Source organism: Rattus norvegicus, chromosome 19 (assembly GCF_021556685.1).
Source record: "Rattus norvegicus strain SHRSP/BbbUtx chromosome 19, alternate assembly SHRSP_T2T, whole genome shotgun sequence".
Classification (NCBI taxonomy): domain Eukaryota; kingdom Metazoa; phylum Chordata; class Mammalia; order Rodentia; family Muridae; genus Rattus; species Rattus norvegicus.
Window position 1 is genome coordinate 55,069,412 of NC_141552.1, and position 23,825 is coordinate 55,093,236.

At 46.4% G+C, this 23,825-nt stretch overlaps 2 protein-coding genes across 3 annotated transcripts in view; one reads left to right on the plus strand and one right to left on the minus strand.

Moving 5' to 3' along the window:
- The first annotated feature begins 5,035 nt into the window (after positions 1–5,035).
- Positions 5,036–15,651, plus strand: Gabarapl2 (GABA type A receptor associated protein like 2). Its single transcript, NM_022706.2, is given in 4 exon segments — positions 5,036–5,137; positions 5,443–5,498; positions 6,776–6,948; positions 14,388–15,651. Coding segments are annotated over 4 exon segments (354 nt in total). The 5' UTR covers positions 5,036–5,103; the 3' UTR covers positions 14,479–15,651.
- The window catches only part of Adat1 (adenosine deaminase, tRNA-specific 1), a 42,977-nt gene continuing 27,236 nt past the window's right edge, over positions 8,085–23,825 (minus strand). For both annotated transcript variants that reach the window (XM_087595206.1, XM_087595207.1), the window contains exons 10-11: positions 16,091–16,186; positions 8,085–12,709 (exon numbers count right to left, since the gene is read on the minus strand). In XM_087595206.1, the coding sequence (XP_087451332.1) occupies positions 12,673–12,709; positions 16,091–16,186 (133 nt within the window). In that variant the 3' untranslated portion in view covers positions 8,085–12,672. The remainder of the gene's footprint in view (positions 12,710–16,090; positions 16,187–23,825) is intronic.

Here is a 23,825-nt window from a genome sequence, read left to right on the forward strand (position 1 = left end):
GCAGGCAAAACACCCATACACATAAAGTTAAAATAAAGGAGTTGACACACAGCTTTTTGCTTTTTTAAAAAAATATTTATTTATTACATATAAGTATACTGTAGCTGTCTTCAGACACACCAGAAGAGGGCATAAGATCCCATTACAGATGGTTGTGAGCCACCATGTGGTTGCTGGGAATTGAACTCAGGACCTCTGGAAGAGCAGTTGGTACTCTTAACCACTGAGCCATATCTCCAGCCCCCAGAACACAGCTTTGATCCCAGTCTTCAGAAGACAGAGGCAGTCAGACCTCCAAGTTCTAGGCCAGCCTGGTGTATAAAGTGACTTCCAGGACAACCAAGGCTACAAAGAAAAACCTTGTCTCAAAAAACTAGTAATAATAATAACATTATTATTAATATTAATAATAGAAATATAAATGTATTTTTAAATTAAAAATAAAAACTGCACTAAAATAACTATTTTGGAATGACTGGATGTAATGTAGGTTCCTTGGCGTGGTTGTTCTGTGAGTAAAAGAATGTTTGCCTCTGAAGATTCAACAGAGAGAACATACACTGTAACTAAGTCACCAATGAAACAGAGGGTGGTGACTGTTAAGAATTTAGAAATACAAAATGGTTCAGCCTCTGCTGGGTGTGATGCTGTATACTTTTATTCCCAGGACTGGGGAGGCAGAGGCAGAGGCAGGGGGATTTCTCTGAGTCCCAGACCAACCTGATCTTCATTGTGTTCTCCTGCCCCTGTGAAGTTTGCCTCAAAAGATGATAAAGTCATTTCTTTCCAACTACACATTTCAGATGGGGGTAGGGGGCCATGCCTGGAATCTCTTAGTGCTTAGAAGGCTGGACAGGAGAATCAGGAATTTAAGCTCAATCTTGGCCAGCCTGGGCTACATGAAACATCCCAAGTCAGGTTGGTTCAGTAGGAAAAGTACACTTGCAACGTAAACAAGAGGCCTGAACCCATGCTCAGGTAAAAAGCCAGACCAGGATGTGCGTGCCTGTGACTTCAGGATGGCTTTGGTGGCTGCTACCCTAGCTCCAGATTCCATAAGAAAGCCTCAGAGGAATAAATGATGTGGTAGGGAGTGACCCTTGATATCCTACTGTGACCACCACATGTATACACATGGGCACATGCACCCACATACATGAATGCATAAACCACATGTGTAGGAATTCAAGCCAATCTTGACCACATTGTTCTGGGACATGTGAGACCTTTTCATGAACAAAATTAAACAAAATATCCGAACTAGCATCACTACCAACAGTAAAAACAAACAAACAAAAAGTTGACTAAAATTCAAATGGAACCCTTAGTTCTTTTTTCTTCCACAGGAGCTCCTTGGAGTCTTGGGTCAGATTAGCACTCTTGCTTCAAGGCTGGCTAGCTTTTATCTAGCCACTTTCCAGTTCTTTCCTTCAGCCTCATCAGGGAAGCCTTATTTTTCTTTCCTGGCTCTGCGCTGGCTCCTGGCTGCCCTATGCCAGCGGTGTCTGCCTCTGTCTCCATCATCTTCAGTCCAACCTGCCTTATAGGTCTGTTGTGCGTGGTTGATCTATTTATTTTCCCAGGGCTCCACTCGACTCACCTCCTCAGTTTGCCACCCCCATGTAGAAGGAATCTAGTGCCTTAGAATACTTAAGCTAATGACCGGGGTTGGGGATTTAGCTCAGTGGTAGAGCGCTTGCCTAGCAAGCGCAAGGCCCTGGGTTTGGTCCCCAGCTCCGAAGGAAAAAAAAAAAAAGATTAAGAAAGCTAATGACCAACGCATGGATGCTTTAATGGATGATGAAGTAAAAGAGAAAAGATACCATCTGAGCAAATAAGACAGAAAGACATTGCTTGTCATCATAGCTCTCCTGGGACATTGGTGGATGAACAGTAGATTTCCCCCAAGAAGTGGACTTAGCTCTTACATACTTTTAAGTGATATACACGTGTCTTGGACTAGGATAGTGTGGCTGAGCCACCTCAATCAGTCAACAGGTTCTCCAGGGAAGGAGGGAAAAAAGAAAAAAGACAATTAGACAACACTGTTAGCATGACCCCAGACAGTTCTGAGGCTGAGGTGGGTTTTTTCCCCCCAATCTGCTTTTATACCATTTTAATTACATACAAGTAATAAGGTCAGTTCTAGGTTAAGGGAACTAGCAAGACAATAAACACAAATAGTTGGGGAACAAGCAAGGCAATAAAAAAGTCCCGTGACCACCATTTCTAAGGGCTAATCAAGACGACCAAGATACCAGAGCCAACTTCCCTTTCCTAGGCCAAAGTCATCTTCTTGCCTGAAGCCTACTTCTTTGTTCTAGCCCAAAATCAGATGCAGGTCTGAACTTACTTCCTTGTCCTGGTCCAAGGTCAAATTCCTGCCAAGTGGCCCCAAAGCCCTCCACAATAGTGATCAACTTTGAAAACAGAAGCAGGGGTTTTAAGCTTACTTCCTCCCTCTCTTTCTTTCTGCAGTATTGGAGATTTGAACTAGGAGTTTTGCATATAGTAGAAAAGTACTCTGTTATTGAGCTAAACTTCAACCCCTGAGGCCCCATTTTTTTTCCACCCCTCCCCCCCCTGGGCCCCATTTTTTGTTTTCAAGACTATGTTTGTTTGTGTAGACCAGGCTGTCCTTAAACTCGGGGAGATAGGATCTGCCTGCCCCTCCCTCCTGAGAGCAGGGGTTAAAGGCGAGCGCTGTTACTGCCTGATTCAGTTCTTTTCTTTCATTACCTAAGTCCCAGCCACAAAACTCAGGGTCCTCAGTCTTGGCAGCAAACATCATTACCTGAGTCACCTCACCAGCCCCTAAGAAATATATTTGAAATAGGCTGGTTTTCAACTTGATGTGTACTGGAGGATGATCTTGAAATTCCAACTCTCTTACCTCCACCTCCTGCAAAGGCAGGTGATTTCTGAGTCCAAGACCAGACTGCTCTACAAGCAGAGTTCCAGGACTGCCAGGGCTCTTATCCAGAGAAATCATCTCAACAAACAAAACAACAAACAAGCAAGAGAATTCAGATATAAACCACCAGGGTGGTTTACATGTTTCTAGGGATTGAACTCAAGGATTAAAGCATGAAGTCCTCTACTTGCTAAGCCCAATGGTTTCTTTTCTCTCTCTCTCTTGGGGATTAAATCCAGGCCTGTGTGTGCTCTATCACTGAACTACACTCCTGTCCCCAGGCTAACCTGATCATTTAAAACATGTCTGAATGAGCTGGGCATGGTGGCAAAGGCCTTTAGTTCTGGCGCTCTGGAGGCAGAGGCAGGCAGATCTCTGAGTTCTAGATTACCTTGCATTCCAGAATGATTTCCTGGACAGCCAGGACTAAATAGGGAAGTCCCATCTTAAAAAAAAATGTTGAATGTATTACAGATCTTCTTAAAAGCCCCACTTACCACATTATAAAACTCAGAGTTGTCAGCAGGCAATTCAAAACACCAGTTTGTTCCAGATCGTTCAGCTCTGTTTCTCGCCATACTCCTACTTGTTTATTTAGCTCTGATCACAAGGGGTTCTCTGTGTTCCTAGCTTTTGACAATTTGTATAACAACCCTCTACCCCACCAGTGCCTCATGCTCTCCTCATCCACTCTGTTTTACTTTTCTAAATATCACCTGTCAATACCTGACATTTAGTTTTTGGTTTTTTAACAAGAGAATGCAAACTCTGCTATAGCATGGGTGTTGTCTGTTTTGCTCATGGGATTTCTCCCGGTTTCCAGAACAGCATTCTGTTATGTCTGCAACATAACACTCAAGGGACTTTTTTATTTCACAGAAGACAAACACCTAGTTGCTCAGACACACAGCCTTTAACCGTCTTTAAATTTGCATTTTTAAACGGATTTTCATTATCTTGTGTGCACCTGGGTGGGTATGTGTTTGGAGACTTTCCACAGTGCATGCCTTGAGGCTAAAAGATAACTTTTGTAAGTAGGTTCTCCTCTGTCACTTGGGTCCTGGGGATTGAATTCAGTCTGGCAGGCTTAGCCCAAAGTGCTTTTACCCGCTGAAACCGGAGTCTCTGCCCTCCCGCAGTTGAAAATAACAAAATACTTTCAGAATGAAGCTATAGCCACAGCATCTATCAGGAATTTCGACTGTAGGTAATGAAGGATGACAAAGTTCAAACACAGCTCCACAGATGCGGCAGATCATAAGCACGTGGTCACGTGCCCGATTAACTGCATGTTCATGCTCTGTGCTCACCGGTGCATAAACAGATGGTGACCCAGAGCAGACTTCCAGGATGACTCGGTTACGACTTGGCTAAGGCTTATTCCTAGGGCTGGTGACACCCACAGTTCAGGGTGAGCGCTGAGCCACTCCCACTGCCGGCTCCTTCGCCTAGGGATGTCTCATGACCAGCTCTCAGAGGAATACTCCCAGCCCGACAGTCACACTTCGCCTCTGACAGTCTGATAAAGAATCTCTGTGATCAGGGATCACATTTAGTCCGTTGACTAAATGCTTATCTGTAGTACTTGTTCATAAATGTTTATGAATGTTTAAAATATGTATTCATGAGTAGAGGACAATGGAACTTGTTTAAATCAGACTTTAGGTGCGATAACTCCTATACTAGACCTCTAGGTGGTCACCAGAACTCATTGCCACAGTGTTTGGAACTGGTTATCCCTCAATGCTGAACTCCCGCCCTGTCACCCAGCCAAAAATTAATATTCATTTCTCCCCAAAGCCCCAGACTTCCCCTACCAGAGCCCTTTATAAGCGTTTCAAGCTATGAGCCATAACCTGCCTATCACGCACAATCCTCAAACTCCATTCCACTCACTAATTCCTCAAGTCTCCACTGTCTCTTACAGACTCCCCAGCCACCTACGTCAGTCTCCATTCCCAGGAGAGCTCCTAGGTCTCCTCTTAGGCCCCGCCCCCTCACGTAATCGCAGCCCCCTGATGCATTTACCAGGCCCGCCGGAAGCCCCGCCCCGGGCGGTTGCTAGGCTCCAGCAGCCGGAAGTCCCGCCTGCCGAGTAGTCGTCGCTGCCGCCGCCGCCTCCGTTGTTGTTGTGGTCGCTTCGCCGAAGTCTGCGGCTCAAAGAGCCGGCTCCGTCGCTTCCCGCCGCCATGAAGTGGATGTTTAAGGAGGACCACTCGCTGGGTAAGCGCGGCAGGTCTGGACGGGCCCCAAATCGCGGCCCCTCCCCCACTCCCGCCGCCCCGCGGGGCCCGCTGGGTCGCCAAGGCCCCGGCAGCCTAGCGCCTCCCACGGACCCGTGTCACCCTCCGCGGATCCTGCTGGCAGTTCCTGAGGGGATCTGCGGCAAGAGACTCGGGGGCTAGGACTCAGGGCGGACGCACGCAGGTTGCGGGCGGCGAAGGGCGGACAGGAAGATGGGGTTCCGGCAGCGGGGGGCCGGCTGGCGGGGAGGTGGCGATTGTCAGCCTGATTTACTTCTTTCCCAGAACACAGATGCGTGGAATCCGCGAAGATCAGAGCGAAATACCCCGACCGGGTTCCGGTGAGTGTGGACTCCCCGCCCCCTCACCCTGCTGTCACCCTTAGTGTCTTGGAGAGGTGTCGAGAGGGCGCGCTAGGCCGCGCAACAGTTGAGAGAAGTTAAGGTCTCAAGGTGTAGCCAGAGACCGGACAGCCTGGGCTTCCTCAGGCCCAAGCTTGGGGAAGAAGGGGCTGGTGCTGTTCAGGGGCATCAGTGCTGAATCTTCAGATCTAGGGCAGTAAGCTGCTTGCAGCTTCTAGGCTCCCTCGCCAATTATGTAAGGAGCCGTGTTCTAGGACAGGGCAACAGGTCACTGCCACTTTGGGGAATGATGGTGGAGACTGTCATTTGATGTTGGATCTGGTAGTATAGTCTCAGGATAACCATCTTTAACTTTTAGTTTCTCGTCACTCTGATTCTGCCACCCTTGCTTGACTAGTAAATCTGAAATGTTGTCGTTTTGCCTTTAATCAATAAGTATGTTGCTTTATTTCTGCTTTCTGCCCTAGTTGGGGAGTTTTTTTTTCTGATATTATTGATTTTTGAAGGGCATAAAGTCTTGTTATTATAGTGCTGTGCTTGTAAACAGTACTCTGAGGAGAGTAGGAGGACAAATGTTAACTGTTCAAAAGAGAGAAGCAACAGGCCAAATGAAAATCTCGGCTCCTGGGTCGCTGCGACTGTAGAGCACTGCCTTAGTTCAGTTCGACTATGCTTTCCATTGTTTCTTGGGCTTTTAATGCTCTAGTAGTGTGGATCTCTTCTCAGATCGTGGATTAAAAGACTACAGATGAAAACATCAATCTTTCATCTGCCTAGATAAAATGTTAGAAAGCTAACCATGCAGTAGGGTGGTGTATGCCTTCAGTCTCAACATTCAGGTGGCAGGGACAGCCTGATCTCTGAGTTTGGGACAGCTTGGTCTACAGAGTGAGTTCCAGGACATCTGGGACCCTGTCTTGAGAAAAAGTTAGAAAGCATTGTAGCTGTGTTTCTCTTATAAATGCTGAGGTCAGAGATGAGGGATATCACTCAGATCTGGACCTCCATAGTGGCTTCTTATGTTGTGGGGCATATTTATTTACTCCTCGCCTGCCATTTCCCACACACTTCTTGTCCACACAAACTATGCTCATCAGACTGTGTGAGGCCAGAGCAATCTAGCTGCTCCCCTTCCCCTTCCCTCCCCTCTCCTCTATCCACAGTGCTGGAAATCAGGCACTAGCCTTTGTGGGTTCCAGGCAGTTGTTGTTCTGCTCAAGAACAGCCTCAGCTTCTGACCTGTCTTGATTTGCCAGGTGATCGTTGAGAAAGTCTCTGGCTCTCAGATTGTTGACATTGACAAGAGGAAGTACTTGGTCCCATCTGACATCACTGTGGCTCAGTTCATGTGGATCATCAGGAAAAGGATCCAGCTTCCTTCTGAGAAGGCCATCTTCTTGTTTGTGGACAAGACAGTCCCACAGTCCAGGTAAGAGGTGTTTACTAGTGGGCCTCTGGCTTAGAAATCCATTTGTCACTTAAAAACTCAAACCTTGGGAGGTATAAAAACTCTTCAAAAGAGTTCTGACTACAGCTCCTTCCTTCCTTTCCTTTTTCCTTTCCTTCCTTTTGGTTTTTCAAGACAGTTTCTCTTTGTAGCCCTGGCTGTCCTTGAACTCACGTTTTAGACCAGGCTGACCTTGAACTTAGGAGTTGCCTATCGGCCTCCCTGGAATTAAAGGTGTGTGCTACAACTCTCAGCTCTGATCCAAAACTCTTAATTTGTGTATCTATAGCTTTAGGGAAAGGCCCCGGGGCACAATGTATGCCTGCTGTTTTACAAGAGTGTCTGGAGTTATTTGCTTGTGTGTGTGTGTGTGTGTGTGTGTGTGTGTGTGTGTGTAGGTCAGGATAACATCTGGAGTTGATTCTCTTCCACATGAGCACTCAGCACTCAGGTTGTAGGGCTTGCTGACTAGAGCTTTTACTTTATTAAGCCTTCTAGCATACATCTGGAGACAGGGTCTCTTACTGAACCTTGAGCTTACTGATCTAAACTCAGGTTCTCATGACCCCAAAGCAAAGCCTTTACTAGGTTAACTCCCCAGACCCCAGTCTGGACTTTAACATGCATCCATTCTAGCCTCCCAGAAGTTGACTAGGATATCCAGTGTTGACTCTGGCTTCCACATACACATGTGCAAACCCCATACCCTAGACAGATTACTCAGAAGTCATTCAGAACTTTCTTGGGCTTAAGCCATAGGTAGAACAGGCCTGCAGTGAGGGTCTTGTCTACTGATTCATGTTCACTGGTCCCTTTTCTCTCTGCCAGGGGCCATTATAGTCTGCACTTTTGGTGTAGTTCACAGCCTGGCTTTAGTTCCCCTGTAGAAAGGAAAATAGACTTGGCTGGCACGTGGTTACTCCTTTCCCACTAGTGATTGGTGGTTTTAAAACCCTGAGTCAGATTTCAGTCTTCATGTGTCTCCTCAGTGTGAATCCCTTGTTGTTGCATCTTATTTTAGTGACCTAAACTAGGTTTGGGGTTTTTTCTACAAACCTAGTATGTGGAAACACGATTCACTAGAAACTACAAAAGATGTCAGGTCTGGGACACTGGTGTGTGCGTGTTTCCATCTTAGTTTTATTATTTATTTTATATATGTGAGTACACTGCTGCTGTCTTCAGACACACTGGAGGGCATCGGATCCCATTACAGATGGTTGTGAGCCACCATGTGGTTGCTGGGATTTGAACTCAGGACCCCTGGAAGAGCAGTCGGGGCTCTTAACCACTGAGCCATCTCTCCAGACCCAAAAAGAAAGTTCTAAAAGAGACTTAAATCAAATTGCACACCTTATTTCTATTGAAGGTGAAAGAATGGCTATTCTCTTGGTGTCATTCTTTGTAAATCTCTACTACCTATTTCTGGCGTCTGGTAGAGAGGTAGTACAGGAGAATAGTGGAAGCTTCAGTAAAGCCAGAAAACGCTTGGCCTGAGGAGACAGGAGAGAAGTCAGAGCCACCTGTCTGTCAGCACGTATAATAACCCTGCTGGTCTTGTCCTCCCTGGCCCCCTCAGCCTTCATTCAGTGGCTCTTGGGTAGTGTGTTGATGGCTGTGGACTTTACTAGGGAGGAAGCTGGGGCACCTGTGGGGTAAGGTAAGAGAGGAAGTAGATCCTTTATAGCGTCTAGACCTTGCCCAGCACCTTGGTGATTCTGCTTTCCTTCTTCTGGAGAGGAAGTAGGAAACTAGACCCAATGGCGCTGGTTTAGTGTCCTTAATGCCTGTCCTGGCACAGTGGTCAGCAGTGGGTGTCCAGTTCAGGGATCTTGCCAGGCAGGTGTTCTACTAAGTCACATACTCAGCTCCCTGGTACATTTGTAGAAGGAAATGGAGCAGGCTTCTGGAGAAATTACTGTTTCTCTAATGGATCCATAGCTTCTAATGATCGAAATGGCTGATGTGCCATCACCCGGTTCCCTGTTGTCTCTGAAGTATAAATTGATTGGAAGTGAAGTGGTTCTCGGAACAACAGAGACTGCATCAGAGCCATTTTCAGTCCAGGTACTTTCTAGAAAACCACACAACCATTTTTATTTCTCCTGTTTGCCTTTCTAGTCTGCTGAGTGTGCCCTAAAGCAGGTTACATCTGATTGACATGATCTAGGACTGAGTGATCAGAACCCCAGAAACTAAATTCTGGTTCTTCAGGACAGAGCACCAAGGACTTTAGTACTTAAGGTCTCAGTTATTGACTTCTTGCCCTACAGGCCAATCTGTATTTATCTATCGGAGTTTTATTAAAAAACATTTGTTGCTGGGCTTTGGTGGTGCATGTAGGTGGATCTCTGAGTTCCAGAATAGCCTACTCTATGCAGTGAATTAATTCCAGGATAGCAGGACTATGTAGAAAGACCCTGCTTTAAACAAAAAGGTTTTAGAGCCAGGGCAGAGTGGACTGCATGCCTTTAATCCAAGCATTTGGGAGGCATAGGCAGGTGGATCTCTGAGTTCAAGGCCAGCCTGGTACACAGAGTGAATTCTAGGACACAGAAAAATCTTGTTTTGGGGGAAAACAAAACAAAACAAAATGTATTTGTTAACCAGATTTGAGGTAATAGACACTTGTAATTCCAGCTCTCCGGAAGCTAAGGCGGGAGGAGACCAACTAGGAGAATGCAGTGAGACCTCCACCAAAACCCAAATCCAGATCAGGGTATAAAAAGAGGCATGTGACATTTCAGACCCATGCAAATGGGAACATCCATCAGAGCCCAAAGGAAAGTACAGCGGGGTCCCTTCCCTAAAGCTGGAGGTGACTCAGCTTCACCATCTCCTCAGGGAACCCTGGAGCCTCCTTCAACCTCTGTGCAGTGTTTGTAACTTGCACAGAGGCTTGGGAAATGAGCAAAGAGAAGGAAGGAATCTGGGCCTGTAGGAGCCCTGCTGCATGCTGCCGTGATTGACAGGCTGCAGAGGAGCAGTGCTGGAGCTTGAATAGAGCGAATTGGTTCCAGTTAGAGCTGAGCCCAGGGCTAAGCATGGACTGTGCTGGGGTAGTAGTTTAGTATTGAATACAGGTGCTGTATATATGCAGAGGCAAGCCTGTAAGTTTTATTTCCTTTATTTTTGAGTTCCTGTTTCTTAAGAAAAGGGGTTGGGGTCTCAGCTGTCTTTTCTCTCTTTCCTGTTTTTGAGACTCTTTACATACCCCTTGGCTGTCTTAGAACTCATCATGTAGGCCTGGCTGGCCTCAAACTCAGACATCTGCTTACCTCTGCCTCCTAGAATTAAAGGCATGCACCACCAGTCTGTGCCACGACTGCCTGTTTTATGTAGCTTTAGAAAGTTGAGTTCTCTACCTAAGTGCTTACATCAACAATCTGGTTCAACACAGAGAAGGAACTATGCCTTCATTCAGACAGAACTGAGACAGACATTGGTCTACAAGTTTCCCAGTCATGGTAGTAGAGGGGAAACCCAGGTCTGTTAATAGTCTTTGTTCTTTGTTTAGAGCAGTTTAAAGTAGAAACAGGAAGCTGAGTGTTGTACCCATCTGTAATCCTAGTGCAGGAGACAGGGAGGTAGAGCTCTAAGTTCAAGGCCAGTCTGGTCTACATAGTGAATTCCAGGACTGGCAGAGCTACATAGAGACTCTGTCTCAAAAATAAAACAACAAAATAAAACCAGGAGTGTATTATAGAATACATTCTCTAAACAATTGTGGTCATTTCTGGGTAAACACTCTTCAGAAATGCTGTTGGTCTGGTGAAGGTGCCTCGGTTAAAAGTGCTGCCCCAAGCTTGATGGCCTGGGTTGGGTCTCCGGAACTCACATTGATCACACAGATTGTCCCTACCTGTACATACAACACAGATGGTTGTTTTAGAAGAAAAGGTGTGTTTTAGAAGAAGATTGTCAGAGAAACATCTGACAGGAAGCAGTAGTCAGCTCAGTGTAGTTTGGTTTGGGTCCTGTTCAACTTTCACTTCACAACCAGCGCCTTTCAGGGTTCACCGTGATGGTGGTGATTGATCCCTGCCTCCCCCCACTGTCCTGCCTTGCTGAAAAACTGGGAAGCACATGAGCTGCGTGGCAGATGGCTGGCCAGGTGGTCATCATCACTCCAGCCTATTTATGACTCACGCCTCCACGGCCTGCCTTTAGTCGAGAGTCGAAGGCAATTCCATTGGAATTAGGTGCTCACATGAGCCCTGGGTAGCTTCCCCAGTCCACAGGGCTATTAGGAAGCTAATGTCAGTGAATGCCGCACCTGGTTCTTACTGAGACTTGACTTTACTATTTATTGGTCAGTTCCTCCACTGGAGAAATGACATTGCCTGGATCTTTGTGACCTGAATGGAGGCACAGGAAGCAGCCTTCAGGGAATAACTGGGATTCATTTTACTTAGCACTTGAGACGAGAAGTCATCTCACCTTAGATTGGCTCCATGGTTTGCATTTGCCATTGGCATTTTCCATTTCTTAATTCATCAGAATCGGGAGTTTAGAAGGTGGTAGTGTCCCCATATCCATAGCATTACTTTCCAGATGCTGCGGCACTAGAATGCCTTGTGCTGAAGGCTTTGAGTGTCTCCTACATACACTTCCCAGTACGGAATTGCTGTCTGACTTACTTGATCTAACAGTCCAGCAGGTCAGGTCTGGGCAGCTTGCCTGGCAGATATGTTAAAGCTGCCTCTGTGCTTTAGGTCTCCTGACCACCCTGACAGCCAGCTCAGTGCAGGTGCTCAGGCCTTGACTCTGAGAGGAAAGTTCATCTGCCCTGAGGTTTATAGAACATGTCCTAGACTAGCATATGTCTGCCTCTGCTACAAACTCTCTCCTGCACAGGGTCAGTGTTGCCTGCTTCTGCTTCATTTGATGGAACATTTGTTAGTGTGTATGAGGAGCACTGTTCTGAGGAAGATGCTTGCTGAAGGTACAAGGATTGAGTGTTTGGTCATTGGGATAGGCCTGCCTGTCTATTCCCTTGGAGACAGTACAGGTTGGAGATAATGTTTTTTAGCTAGGTGGTGGTGCACACCTTTAATTCCAACACTTAGGAGACAGAAGCAGATAGATGTGAGTTCAAAGCCAACCCTGTTTGCAGTTCAATATCCAGGACAGCCAGGCCACAGATTGGGGGAGGAGCTGGGTCGCACCACAAGATACCTGATTTCAATCGTGGAGATGTTTATAAAGCTCTCTAGAGATGTCAAAGGCAGCCCAGGTTGAAAATCAACACAGTAGGTGCTCTCAGGAGCCTGCTCCCTTCCACACGGCACTGTCCAGGTAGCGAGCTAACCTCATGTAGGGTTTAAACTTCAAGTAGTTCTGTAATACTCCACAAGTTAAAGCAGGGAAACTTTAATCTCAGCATCAGGCAGACAGACATAGGATCTGAATTCAAGGCCAGCCTGGTCTACACGAGTTGCCATTTCAACATGTAACCAAACTTGCTTTATTGTGAAATCTTGTGCATCTCACTTCAGGTGCCACATTTCAGTTGCTGAATAAGGCTGGTGGTTTCTGTTTTAGAAGTCACTGTATATAGGGTTTTCTTACCTTAACTGTGGGGATTTCTGGACAGTTGTGAACTGCCATGTGGGTGCTGGGAACAGAATCTGGGTCCCCTGCAAGAGCAGCCAGTGCTCTCAATTGCTGAGTCCTCTCTCCGGCCCATCCAGAGAGTCAGTTATTTCAGAAATTTCGGATTAAGGGAGCTTCACATTGAGAGCTGTTGTGATTGGAGAAGACAACGGGCTTTTTTTAATCCATATTCACCCCAACATTATTACTTATTAATCTACATGTACAGCCACTCACTAAGCTTGCAAATGGGGTAGGAAGTTAAAAAGGAAAGCAAAGATTCCTCCTTGATTAATGTGTCCTGTCTCTTGTTTACAAACTGGTCTCAGGCCAACACCAGGGGCAAAGGCAAGGAGGGTTCATCACTTCAGAGTTGAGACCCTGAACCCCTCTTTATTCCCCACCTTGGTCCTTAGTATTCAATACATTTAGTTGCTTTGGAGACGGGGTCTTACGCAGCTAGGCGGGCCTAGAACTTGATATGGAGCCACAAGTGACTTTGAATTTACAACCTTGTCAGTGCTGGGATTACAGGTTAGAGCCTTCATTCCTAGGCTTTTTTATGCAGTGGGTCGGGGTGGGGTTTAGTCTGAACTCATGTTGTGCGTATACTATGCAAGAACTCTACCAGCTGAATGCCATCCCTGCTGTGTCCATATTTAAACAACTGGTGGCACAGGCACTTGTTCTTGGGTCAGCATCTGACTGCTGGTCCTGGTTGACCTGCCACTGTGGTCGCACTTCATGAGTGCAGTCACGGGGCCAGCGCTTGTATGTGGTTGCAGCAGGTGTTACTACTCTCATTGAGACAACTCAGTTTCCTGGCAGGGAACTAGCTTAGCTCTCCTTCCTGCAGTCTGTTTCACAGCAAAACGAAAGCTGGTTTTCCACCCACGTGTTTAGTTTAAGGAATCCTATTTTTGGAGGTTCTTTGGAAGCTTGAACAGTCTTATTACATTTTATTCTTTTGAAATAATGGGGAACCAACCTAGGCCTTCACCTCTGCAGGGCAAGCCCTCTACCACTGAAGTACATCCCTGGCCTAGGGAAGGTTTCTTTGGATCCCAGATACTGTGGGAGCTTTGCATTGTGTGTAAGGATCTCTGTGTACAAGATCTCAGGGACTTGGGATTGTAGCCTAAGAGTGCTCATAGTCAGGATCCACCTGTATCTTTTTGTTTTTTCTCTTTTTTCTTTTTTTTCGGAACTGGTGACCGAACCCAGGGCCACTACCACTGAGCTAAATCCCCAATCCCCCACCTGTATCTTTATTTTATTTTATTTTTTTTCCGGAGCTGGGGATCGAACCCAGGCCTTGTGGTTGCTAGGCAAGCGCTCTACCACTGAGCTAAATCCCCAACCCCCCACCTGTATCTTTGATGTTGGGTCTGAGTTATAAATTATTCAAATAAATACTCTGCTGTGTTCCCTGTGACTAGGGTCTTTCATGGTGTGGGGATGATCCCTTCCATCTCCAAGGAGTTGGCTTTCTTTCGGGCTTCAGCATGAGCGCTGGGATTTTTAGGCACATGGTGTGCCTGGATCCTAATTTGTTGTGATCTCTGCCCTCTTTCTGTGCTGCTAGAAATTTACCCCAGGGCCCTGTGCTGCTAGGCTAGGGCTGTCATGGAGCTACCTCAGCCTGTCTTCATTTTTTCCAGGCGTCTGTTCTCTTTCAGTAGAGCAGATTGCAGTTCACAGCAGGTACCTGAATTATTTTTACCTTCCACTGCCAGCCACAAAGCTCCTTATCCTTAGGCCTTGCTTTTCCTCTTGATACCTGGACTCAATTCTCAATAATTTTTTTTCTTTTTTTCTCTTTCAAGCCTAACTATGGGACAGCTTTACGAGAAGGAAAAAGATGAAGATGGATTCTTGTATGTGGCCTACAGCGGAGAGAACACTTTTGGCTTCTGAGCCCTTGCTGGGCTAGGTGCACCCTTCCTGCTTGTGTATCCTGTAAATAACTGGCTGTTCTCAGTTACTCCGCCGGAGCCTCCACACAGACCTACTAGTGCATTTGTAACTGGATTTATTTCTTAATATATTGGAAGGTTTTGTTTTCCTTAGATTAGTAAATTATCATACAGAGTTTTATTTTCAGTTTTCTTTTGTGCACTGTCCTCATGGCTATATGCTCCAAGGAACCTGTCCTCCGGAATCACATTTAATGAAGATACTTCCGAAATGAAGGGCGGTAGGTGTGGTATTAAAGTGACAAGGAGGGATGACGCATTGTTCTGGATTATGTTCGGAGTGTTAGACGGCTAAGTATTAAAAGCCCCCAAATTAAATCCTTAGCAATCAGAACACTTGCTTCACTAGATTTTGCCAACTGCAAATCATGTTGGACTGAGCTAATCTGTTCTTTCTGAGACTATAAGGTAAATGATTAACAATAAAGCCTCCATGTAAAGGCATTACAGTGTGACCATGGTCCTCATTCACCTTCACGAGTCAGAAATGGCTCCTGCAACAGCTTAGCCTAGGATGGGAAGTTGTGGCTGGTATCATAAAAAGGGTTGGTTTTTTTCAGTGGTTAATGTAGTCATAGGTTCAGATTTGGGACTGTATCAAAAGGTTTATACTGCAAAGTCTCGCTTCTACCACTTTTTCTGATCTCTGCTGCTTATGGGAAATTGTATGGGCTTATTTTCAGTATTTTAGTAGCAAAAGTTTAAGTACGAATATATATATATATTTTAGAAGTTATTTTGCCTGCATATGTGCCTGTGGGCGTGACTGATCTGCATTTGTGAGCTGCCGTGTGGGTACTGGGAATTGAACCCAGGTCCCCTGGAAAAGCAGCCAGTGCTCTTACATGCAGAACTCTCTCTCTAGCACCATATATGCATATTTGTTTACATATGTAAATAAAATGTGTATATGTTATTAAAACATATAGAGGGCTGAAGAGATGGCTCAGCAGCTAAGGGCAATGAGGTCCTGGGTTTAATTCCCAGCAGCCACATGGTGGCTCTTCATGATGTCATCTGATGCCCTTACCTGCCTGCAGGTCTATTTGCAGATAGAGCACTCATATACATAAATCTTTCTTTAAAAAAATAAAACGTATGTTTATACACTGGATTTTTTGTTTTGTTTGAAACAGGGTTTGACTTTGTTAGTTCAGACTGGTTGGTCTCCAACTTATCTGCCTGAGTTTTCTGGGCATGGATCACATGCGGGGGCCACTCCACCTGGCTTTCATGATGTCTTACTATTATAGCCTAATCGTTTCTTGACCTGACATACATACATCCTTTATATGTGCTGTGTTCTGTTCTTTGAGACAGGGTCTCTCCATGTAGTCCTGGCTGTCCTGCAGCTCACTATAGAACCAGGCTGGCCTTGAACTCAGAGATTCTCCTGCCTCCGCCTCCTGAGTGCTGGAATCAAAGGTAGGCGCCTCTATGCCTGGTACAGACTTTGTTCTTTAAGGTTCTTTCCAATCCTTTAAATCTAGCTTAGCTTTCTCCTGACAAATTAGTATAGATGGACACAAGCATCCTTAAGAAAGTGGATTTACCTGAATCTTCCACAGACGGACGGTGTTGGTGGCTGAAGCCTTACGTCAGTCATCAGGATAAGGAAACCAGTATAACCCCGTGATCTAAGGAAGGACCTGGAGTTAAAATGAGAATCATAAACTTAAGACATTTCTTTTATTTGATGTGTATGGCTGTTTGTGTGGGTCCTCTAGAGACAGCGCCCTTAGCTGCTGAGCTGTCTCCCCAGCTCCTCCTCTTGGTTCTTTGATGTCTGAAACCCCGGCTGTCTTACAGTTGAAGAGATCACTTGCCTGTCTCTGAGACTAAAGGCATGTGCCTCCATATCTGTCAAGACTTAGTTTCCCTGATACCTGGCTATATTAGCAGGCTGACACAGCTCTCCATTGATATCTCTCAACTGGAATTGGAAGAAACATTCTTATCAGAAGAATCTTGTAGGGTTTTCCCCCCAACTTGTCCACAGTGAAATGTATGTTTGTCTCTGCTGGTAGTCTGAAGCTAGAAGCAAGTAGACTCTGGTCTGGGGTGAGCAATGTGAAGGGAGACAGCAGGTTCCTTATTGCGGAGGAGTCTTGCTTGTGGTCACATGCACCTGTTGTTTTCAATACAAAATCCCAAACGTTGGATTTACCAAATGAAGACTGAGGAGTCAGATGCTGTGGTGAAAGCCTGATGGCCCAGAGAGGCAGAGAAAGCACCCAGCTGGCCTTCCTACGCCAACCAACATCCCAGGAGGTGAAAAGCTCTTCCGCAGTACACTGTCTTAAACGCCTTAAAACTCACAGACCCTCCTTTCTCCCTCCGGGGTTTTCTTTCCGTTCACTCGTGTCAGCCGGTTGCTTGTTTTCCTTGTCCCGTGTGGATTCATTCTCAGGCAGGCTCTCTGCAGTTGACGGCAGAGATGCTTACCAGCTCCGCATCTCCAGTGTGGGAAGAACACTTGTTTATTTTTTGTTTTTCTGAGACAGTTTTCCTTTCCTGGTAACCCTTCTCTAGACCAGGCTGGCCTCCAAAGATCTGCTTACTACTACCCTACTAGGACAGACAAACCAAACACTTCTAGTACAAACAAAGTTCTTTGGACTGTGTGTGGTGGCATATGCCTTCAATTCTGGAGGCAGAGAGACTGATCCCTGAGTTCAAGGCCAGCCAGGTCTAAAGATCTGGACTTAGGTGCAGGGCATCCAGAGCCATAGAGAGGAACCCCTGTGTGTCTCTGTCTGTCTGTCCGTCCGTCCGTTCCTGTCCTTGGAAGAGCAAGGTGCACTGCCACAGCTTGTGGGCTTGGGCTCAGCTTCTTGGGAGGCTGAGGCAGGGGGATTGAGGCCAAGTTGGAGCAACAGACCATTTCTCAAAACAAAAGTCCCTTGAAGGACTCTGACCTTGGGCCACAAACAGTGCTTCTTGGGATGGGGACAGCTAGGCAGGAATGGTGAGTCTCCATCGGAAGAGAACAAAGAGGGGTAGCATTCCATTTCATCTATTTCTGTTCCTAACCACAAACCCACAAATGTACCTGAGAAGAAATAGCAAGAAAAAATCTCCAAAGGCAAGTGTCACAGAAGCTGACTGGATTTTTTTTAAAGTATAGAATAGAGTTTATTCAGGGCATGGGGAGAAGACTTAAGAGGGTAGTAGGGCAGGGGTAGGGGTTAGAGAAATAGAGGATTAGAGGTGGCCATGAGCACGTGGAGATGAGGGAGGGGAATGGGAAGAGAAGGGACAAAGGGGGAAGAGAGAGAGAGAGCAAGAAAGCAGCTGTAGATTTCTTAAAGGCAGTCTCATATCCCAGGTTGGTTCCTAGCTTACTAAGTAGCCAAGGACTACCTAGAACTCTGACCTTCCCATCCTGCGTGCTGGGATCAGAAGCCAGTACTATCACAGTGGGTTTTGTGACTTGCAGGGGATGGAGCCCACGGCTTGCACATTGGGCAAGCACTCTTCCAATTTAGCTACATCCTTTTGTGAGCACACTGTAGCTGTCTTCAGACACACCAGAAGAGGGCATCAGATCTCATTACAGATGGTTGTGAGCCACCATGTGGTTGGCTGCTGGGAATTGAACTCGGGACCTCTGGAAGAGCAACCAGTGCTCTTAATGGCTGAGCCATCTCTCCAGCCCGAAATTAGTTTTTAAATAGTTCTGGGGATACAACTGAGATGTAGATGGCCTCAAGAAGCCCTAAATTCCTACAGTAAAAAAAAAAACAACAAACTTTGCAGTCACTCCTATTCAGTATTGTTCTGATAGAAAAATCAATGCAATCGGGAAATGCTGGGGAGTTTGCTCAGCTCAGTGTTTAAGAACATCAACTGCTCTTTCAGATCTGGGCTTGGGTCCCAGCAACCACAAGATGGCACAGAGCCATCTGTAACTCCAGTTCTGGGGTATCCAACGACCTCTGGTCTCAGGTACCCATGATGTGCCCATACATATATGTAGGCAAAACATTTATACCCAAAAAGTTTTCAAAAAGAAAATAATGAAAAGTGTGTATGGGCAAGTCGAGGAGGTGGATACATTGTACACATGTGTGAAACAAAGTAAATAAATGAAAGATTAAAAAAAAAAAACCCAAAACATTGACACCAAAACTCCCAGCACTCAGACTGAGGCAGAACTGCCATGAGTTGATCTACAGAGAGAGAGAGAGAAAGAGAGAGAGGGAGGAACCTAATAGAAAAAAAGGAAGATGGGGGTTGGGGTTGGGGATTTAGCTCAGTGTTAGAGCGCTTGCCTAGCAAGAACAAGGCCCTGGGTTCGGTCCCCAGCTCTGAAAAAAAAAAAAAAAGAAAGATGATAAACGAGATGTTGGATGCAATGCAGAGCTTGGCAGCCCACACAATAAAGCTAGAAAAACAGCTCACCACGACCATGCTAGGGAGTCTGGGAAGCATTCCCCACTTCATATAAAAATCAGAAAATAAAATAAAACCTAAATAGGGCTGGAGAGATGGATCAGTGCTCTTCCAGAGGTCCTGAGTTCAATTCCCAGCAACCACATGGTGGCTCACAACCATCTGTAATGGAATCTGATGCCCTCTTCTGGTGTGTCTGAAGACAGCTACAGTGTACTCATACACATAAAATAAATAAAATCTTAAAAAAAAAAAACCTAAAGCTTTTTTTAAAATATTTTGAATATCAAGAGCTATGAAAATTGAAACCAAGTAGAACGTGACTACTGAACAGCAGCTCATTTGTGTGTGTGGTGCTGGGAGCAAACCCAGGGCCTCAAACTTGCTTCACAGGCCCTCTGCCATGGGCCTACCCCAGCCCAGTTACAGATTCTGATGTTCTTATGTACCAGCTATAGCAAACCAGAGACAATGTTTTATTGCTGGCAGGAGCAAAATCCAGAAGCATTTAGAAATAAATTTAACGCAGACTCCCAAGACATTAGGGGAGAAAAGTGAGCAAGACAGCATTGGAAGGAGGCACGAGCAGAGCTGGATTGAAGGATACAGTGTCGTACATCTGAGTATTATAAAGATACATGTGACATCCAGACCATGAGTCATTGATACCACTTTAGTTAAAGTCCCAAGAAAGGCCAAGAATAACAAGGAATGTAAGAAAGACGCAGGGGAGACCAGGTCCAGTAAACACACCAGCATCAGTAGCAGTAATTAAGAGAACTAACTCAGCACTCCAAGGCTGAGATGGGTATGAGTCTGAGGTCAGTCTGGGGTCTTGAGAACAAAACAACCCAAGGATGTGGTGTGATACAGAGTAGAACATGAGAAACTGACCACGTTTACAACATGAACAGCACAGAGGCTGGCTGTCCATGGTGCATGCCTGAAATTCTAGCAACCCTGCTTGCTTGGTAAATGTGTTACGTTTTGTGTACATACATGCAGAGGTGTGTATGTGTGCGTACATGCGTGTGTACGTATGGAGGCCAAGGGTCCCCTTTGGGTGTTTCTCAGGAGCTGTCACCTAGTTTTTGAGGCAGGGTGTTTCACTGGGATCCGGGCTGGCCCCTTAGGCTTTGCCTGCTGGCCAGTAAGTCCAGCTCCTCCCCTCCCCCCCAACCCCCTTGCTGCTGTGGTTTGCACCTAACTTTATCATTCTTGGCTTTTTTTTTTTTTTTTTTTTGGTTCTTTTTTTTTTTTTCGGAGCTGGGGACCGAACCCAGGGCCTTGCGATTCCTAGGTAAGCGCTCTACCACTGAGCTAAATCCCCAGCCCCTTCATTCTTGGCTTTTTATGTGGGTTCTGGAGGCTGAACTCAAGTCCTCATGTTTGGCTGGCAAGTACTCTATGGGCTCAGGCCATAAACCTGAACTGATGAAATGTTTCATTTCATCGGATTAAATAAGGCTATTTTATTATGCAAGTATATGAAGGACTCTGAGTGTCCCACCAACCCCGTTCTCTCCTACCGCTCCACTATAGTCTTTGTTCTCTAAGCTTTGACTCTACTTTGCCTTCTGCACATAGGTATATGATTTGTCAGATCTATAGACCACCCAGGGCCCACAGATGAAGAAACACTGAACTAATTTATTATGATTAGTCCCTGCAGATGATAGAAGGCTGTTGTTGTTTTTTTAACGGCTTAAGAAAATGGACACTGGGGGCTGGAGAGATGGGTCAGTGGTTAAGCGCACCGACTGCTCTTCCAAAGGTCCTGAGTTCAAATCCCAGCAACCACATGGTGGCTCACAACCATCTGTAATGAGATTCGATGCCCTCTTCTGGTGTGTCTGAAGACGGCTACAGTGTACTCATATACAATAAATAGATCTTTAAAAAAAACCGGACACTGAGGTTGGTCTCACCACCTGCTTCTCTGGACACTACTGTACTGAACACTGACGCACCAACTTGGAGTCTTTCTCAGTGAGCTTGTCAATTCCCCCAAGCCACCACTGTTTGTGCCTCACTAATTGTCTTCCAATTACTGCTGTATGCCACCCCCACCCCAACCCCCTAAAATCATGGCCTCCTGGCTATCGTCTCGGTCCTGTAGGTCTTTGTTGCAGAGGACAGTCCCATGACCTCACGTCTCCAAAGCACTGAGTTGGCAGATTAAAACCATTCTCCTTGCAGGACATCCTCGCTTATGACCCAAATGCATGGTCAGCGTCCTCCCAGCTCCCCTGGGCTCTGTCATGTGCTGTCTTCATCTCTACCCTTACATACAATGTCCTCTTCCTCACATGCCTCCCCTCAAAACTGTTCCCCTATGTGCCTCTTGCTAATCCCCAATCGTCCCGGAACTCTGGTACCCTAGAACACAGAAGGTCACTGTGTCCTTCTCTCAGGTTGGGCGCTGGCTCCCATCCCAGTCACCTCCCTCCCCCTGTGCTCTGTGTTCTCTGTGGAGTCCATGGTCATCTTCCTAGAGCTAAGGAGCATCATGAGAAGAGAATGCATCTTCCCAAATCCTCTACTCTGAAACCTTGGATGCAGAGAGCGCTCTACCCGCATCTCTTCTGTTCCCATCCCTGCTCTCAGAGGATTTCTTTCCGAGCAGCATTTGGAAGCAGCCAATAGAAATGCTCTTACTGGGGGAAGAGGAGTGAGGGTGGGACTGGGAGGCGGGAGGGGGCGGGGATCAGGTTGTAAAGTGAATAAATAAATCAATGGGGAAGATGCTCCTATAAAGATTCTACATAGCACTGAGCCATAGAAAGGTTTAAAAAGTGCAGCCAATTCTCCTGCTTCTCAAGGAGAAAGAAACTGACAAAGCCTTGTGGGTGGCTTGGAGGCAAAGCCACAGAGTTAATTAGGAGGTTACGTGTACCCTGTGATCAGCGGCTTCAGTCCTTCTCTTGGGACCTCGAGCGAAGCAGACGTGGGCCGAGCAGTGCCCACCAGCACAAGTGCACCTGCCTCCACAGCCAGATTTATCCGGTAGGCTTCCACTGAGGGGAAGCTTTTAGGTTTGGTGGGAAAGCTCTGTAAGTCTAGACAGCAGACTGGATACAGTTGCTTCTGAGCTGAGGGGCAGACCCAGACTGGAAGGTCCCATGCACAAGTCACTGTCTGTGCAGGAGACAGCACTGCTCAAACCTGTGCTGTGTATGACTGCATTTCGTCCTCACAGATCTGATGCCAGTGGGCGAGGATATGGACACTCAGAACGATTTCTAATCTTCCCTGGAACCTGGGCCACTACTACATCCTGGGGCCACATTCAACTCTAATCTAGTGCCAGGCCCACTGGTGTTCTGCTAGGTCAGAGGTTAAGGAGGCCTGCCCTTATACATGTCCCACAGAAACATGCGTATGTTTCTTAGGATCTTACACGGAGTCAGCGGGGATAATGTGAGTTCTGCTTTCTTGAAAATTGGGTTTGCGAGCCTCACGCCAGTTTTATACTCCCTTGTTTTAGAATTCTGCTGAAGTATTTCGAGCAAAAAACTAACTCACGTGGCTATCTATTGTTTGAGACAGGGTTTCTCTGTGTAGCCCTGGCTGTCCTGAACTTGCTCTGTAGACCAGGCTGGCCTTTATATCAGAGATCTGCCTGCTCCTGTTTCCTGGGGGCTGGTGTTAAAAGTGTGAGCCACCACCCCTAGTCATGGCCCTTATTGTAATCTGGTTGGTTTTTATTCTAAATATGGTAAGGCAGGTGCTTCATAAACAAGAGATTGATCCCTTGTATGTCTGGAAGCCAGGAAGAACAGATTAATATATGGGTTAATTATTTAACATGTGGGTTAATTAACAGATTAATTAGCGAAGCACAATCCTTGCTTCTCGATGGCCATCTTCTAACTACATTCTAAAATGGCGGGATCTTTCTGGAGTACTCATTGATTTTATTGAGACAGAACCCTGTCTGACTCAGGCTGCCCTTGAATAGGGGGCAGGCCCTGGAGGTCCCCCTGCCTTTGCCTCAGAGTGCTGTTAAGGCAGTTAGCATCACACCGGCCTCTGAGCATCCTTTATAACAGCACCAGTCCCATTCCCGAGGGCTCTGCCTGATCGCCCTCAAAGATTCTGTCACATGTTACCACCGTCATATGGGGAGTTAGGATCTCAACCAAAGAACTGCAGAAGAAGAGACAGAGCAAGGCAGGGCTGGGCTTTCAAGTGGAGTTTGGAAGGTAATATGAATGTTCCCAGCAGAGCTCTCTTCTCTCACAGACTCCCTTCACCCTCTGCCTGCCAGTCTCTCAATGCAGGAGTTACTGAACTTCTATAGAGAGCTATTCCTGACGGCACTGAGTTAGCTGAACAACATTATTACTGCAGGAAAATACCAGTGGGAAGGTCATTTCTCAGAGGTCAAAATAGCCCCACAAGACGCAAAAAATAAAACCCAAACCAGGAAGTTGCTGAAACCTTGTACAGGAGGAAGAATATAAATATCTGGAAGGAGCAGGGCCCTAAGACTTCAAGAAGCCCACTCTTCTTTCTCAACAAAACCCAATTCAAGGCCAATGGCGACCAGCTGAGCCTGCATCTATTGTTGGTGAGGGCGAGTTGCTGGTACACGTTCTCAGCAGTTCCCACAGGCCCACACGGGCCTGCTGTCGGCCTGCTGTCGAACAGAAGACAGATCTGGGAAAGGGCTCTGGGATCCCGCCCAGTTGCCAGGGTAGTTTCTCGGCTGAGGGGCCCGCCATGCCTCTCCTTGGAGACACCGCAGGGCTCAATGCGCTTTTCATTCTCTCAGCTGCCTGGACGAACGGGCACCACTGTTCCCATTGTGAGCTCTTCCCTTAGGAATGGGGCCAATTCCGAGGAACATGTGCTTGAGAGCGACATTTGGCAGTTTGGGTTTCTACTTGG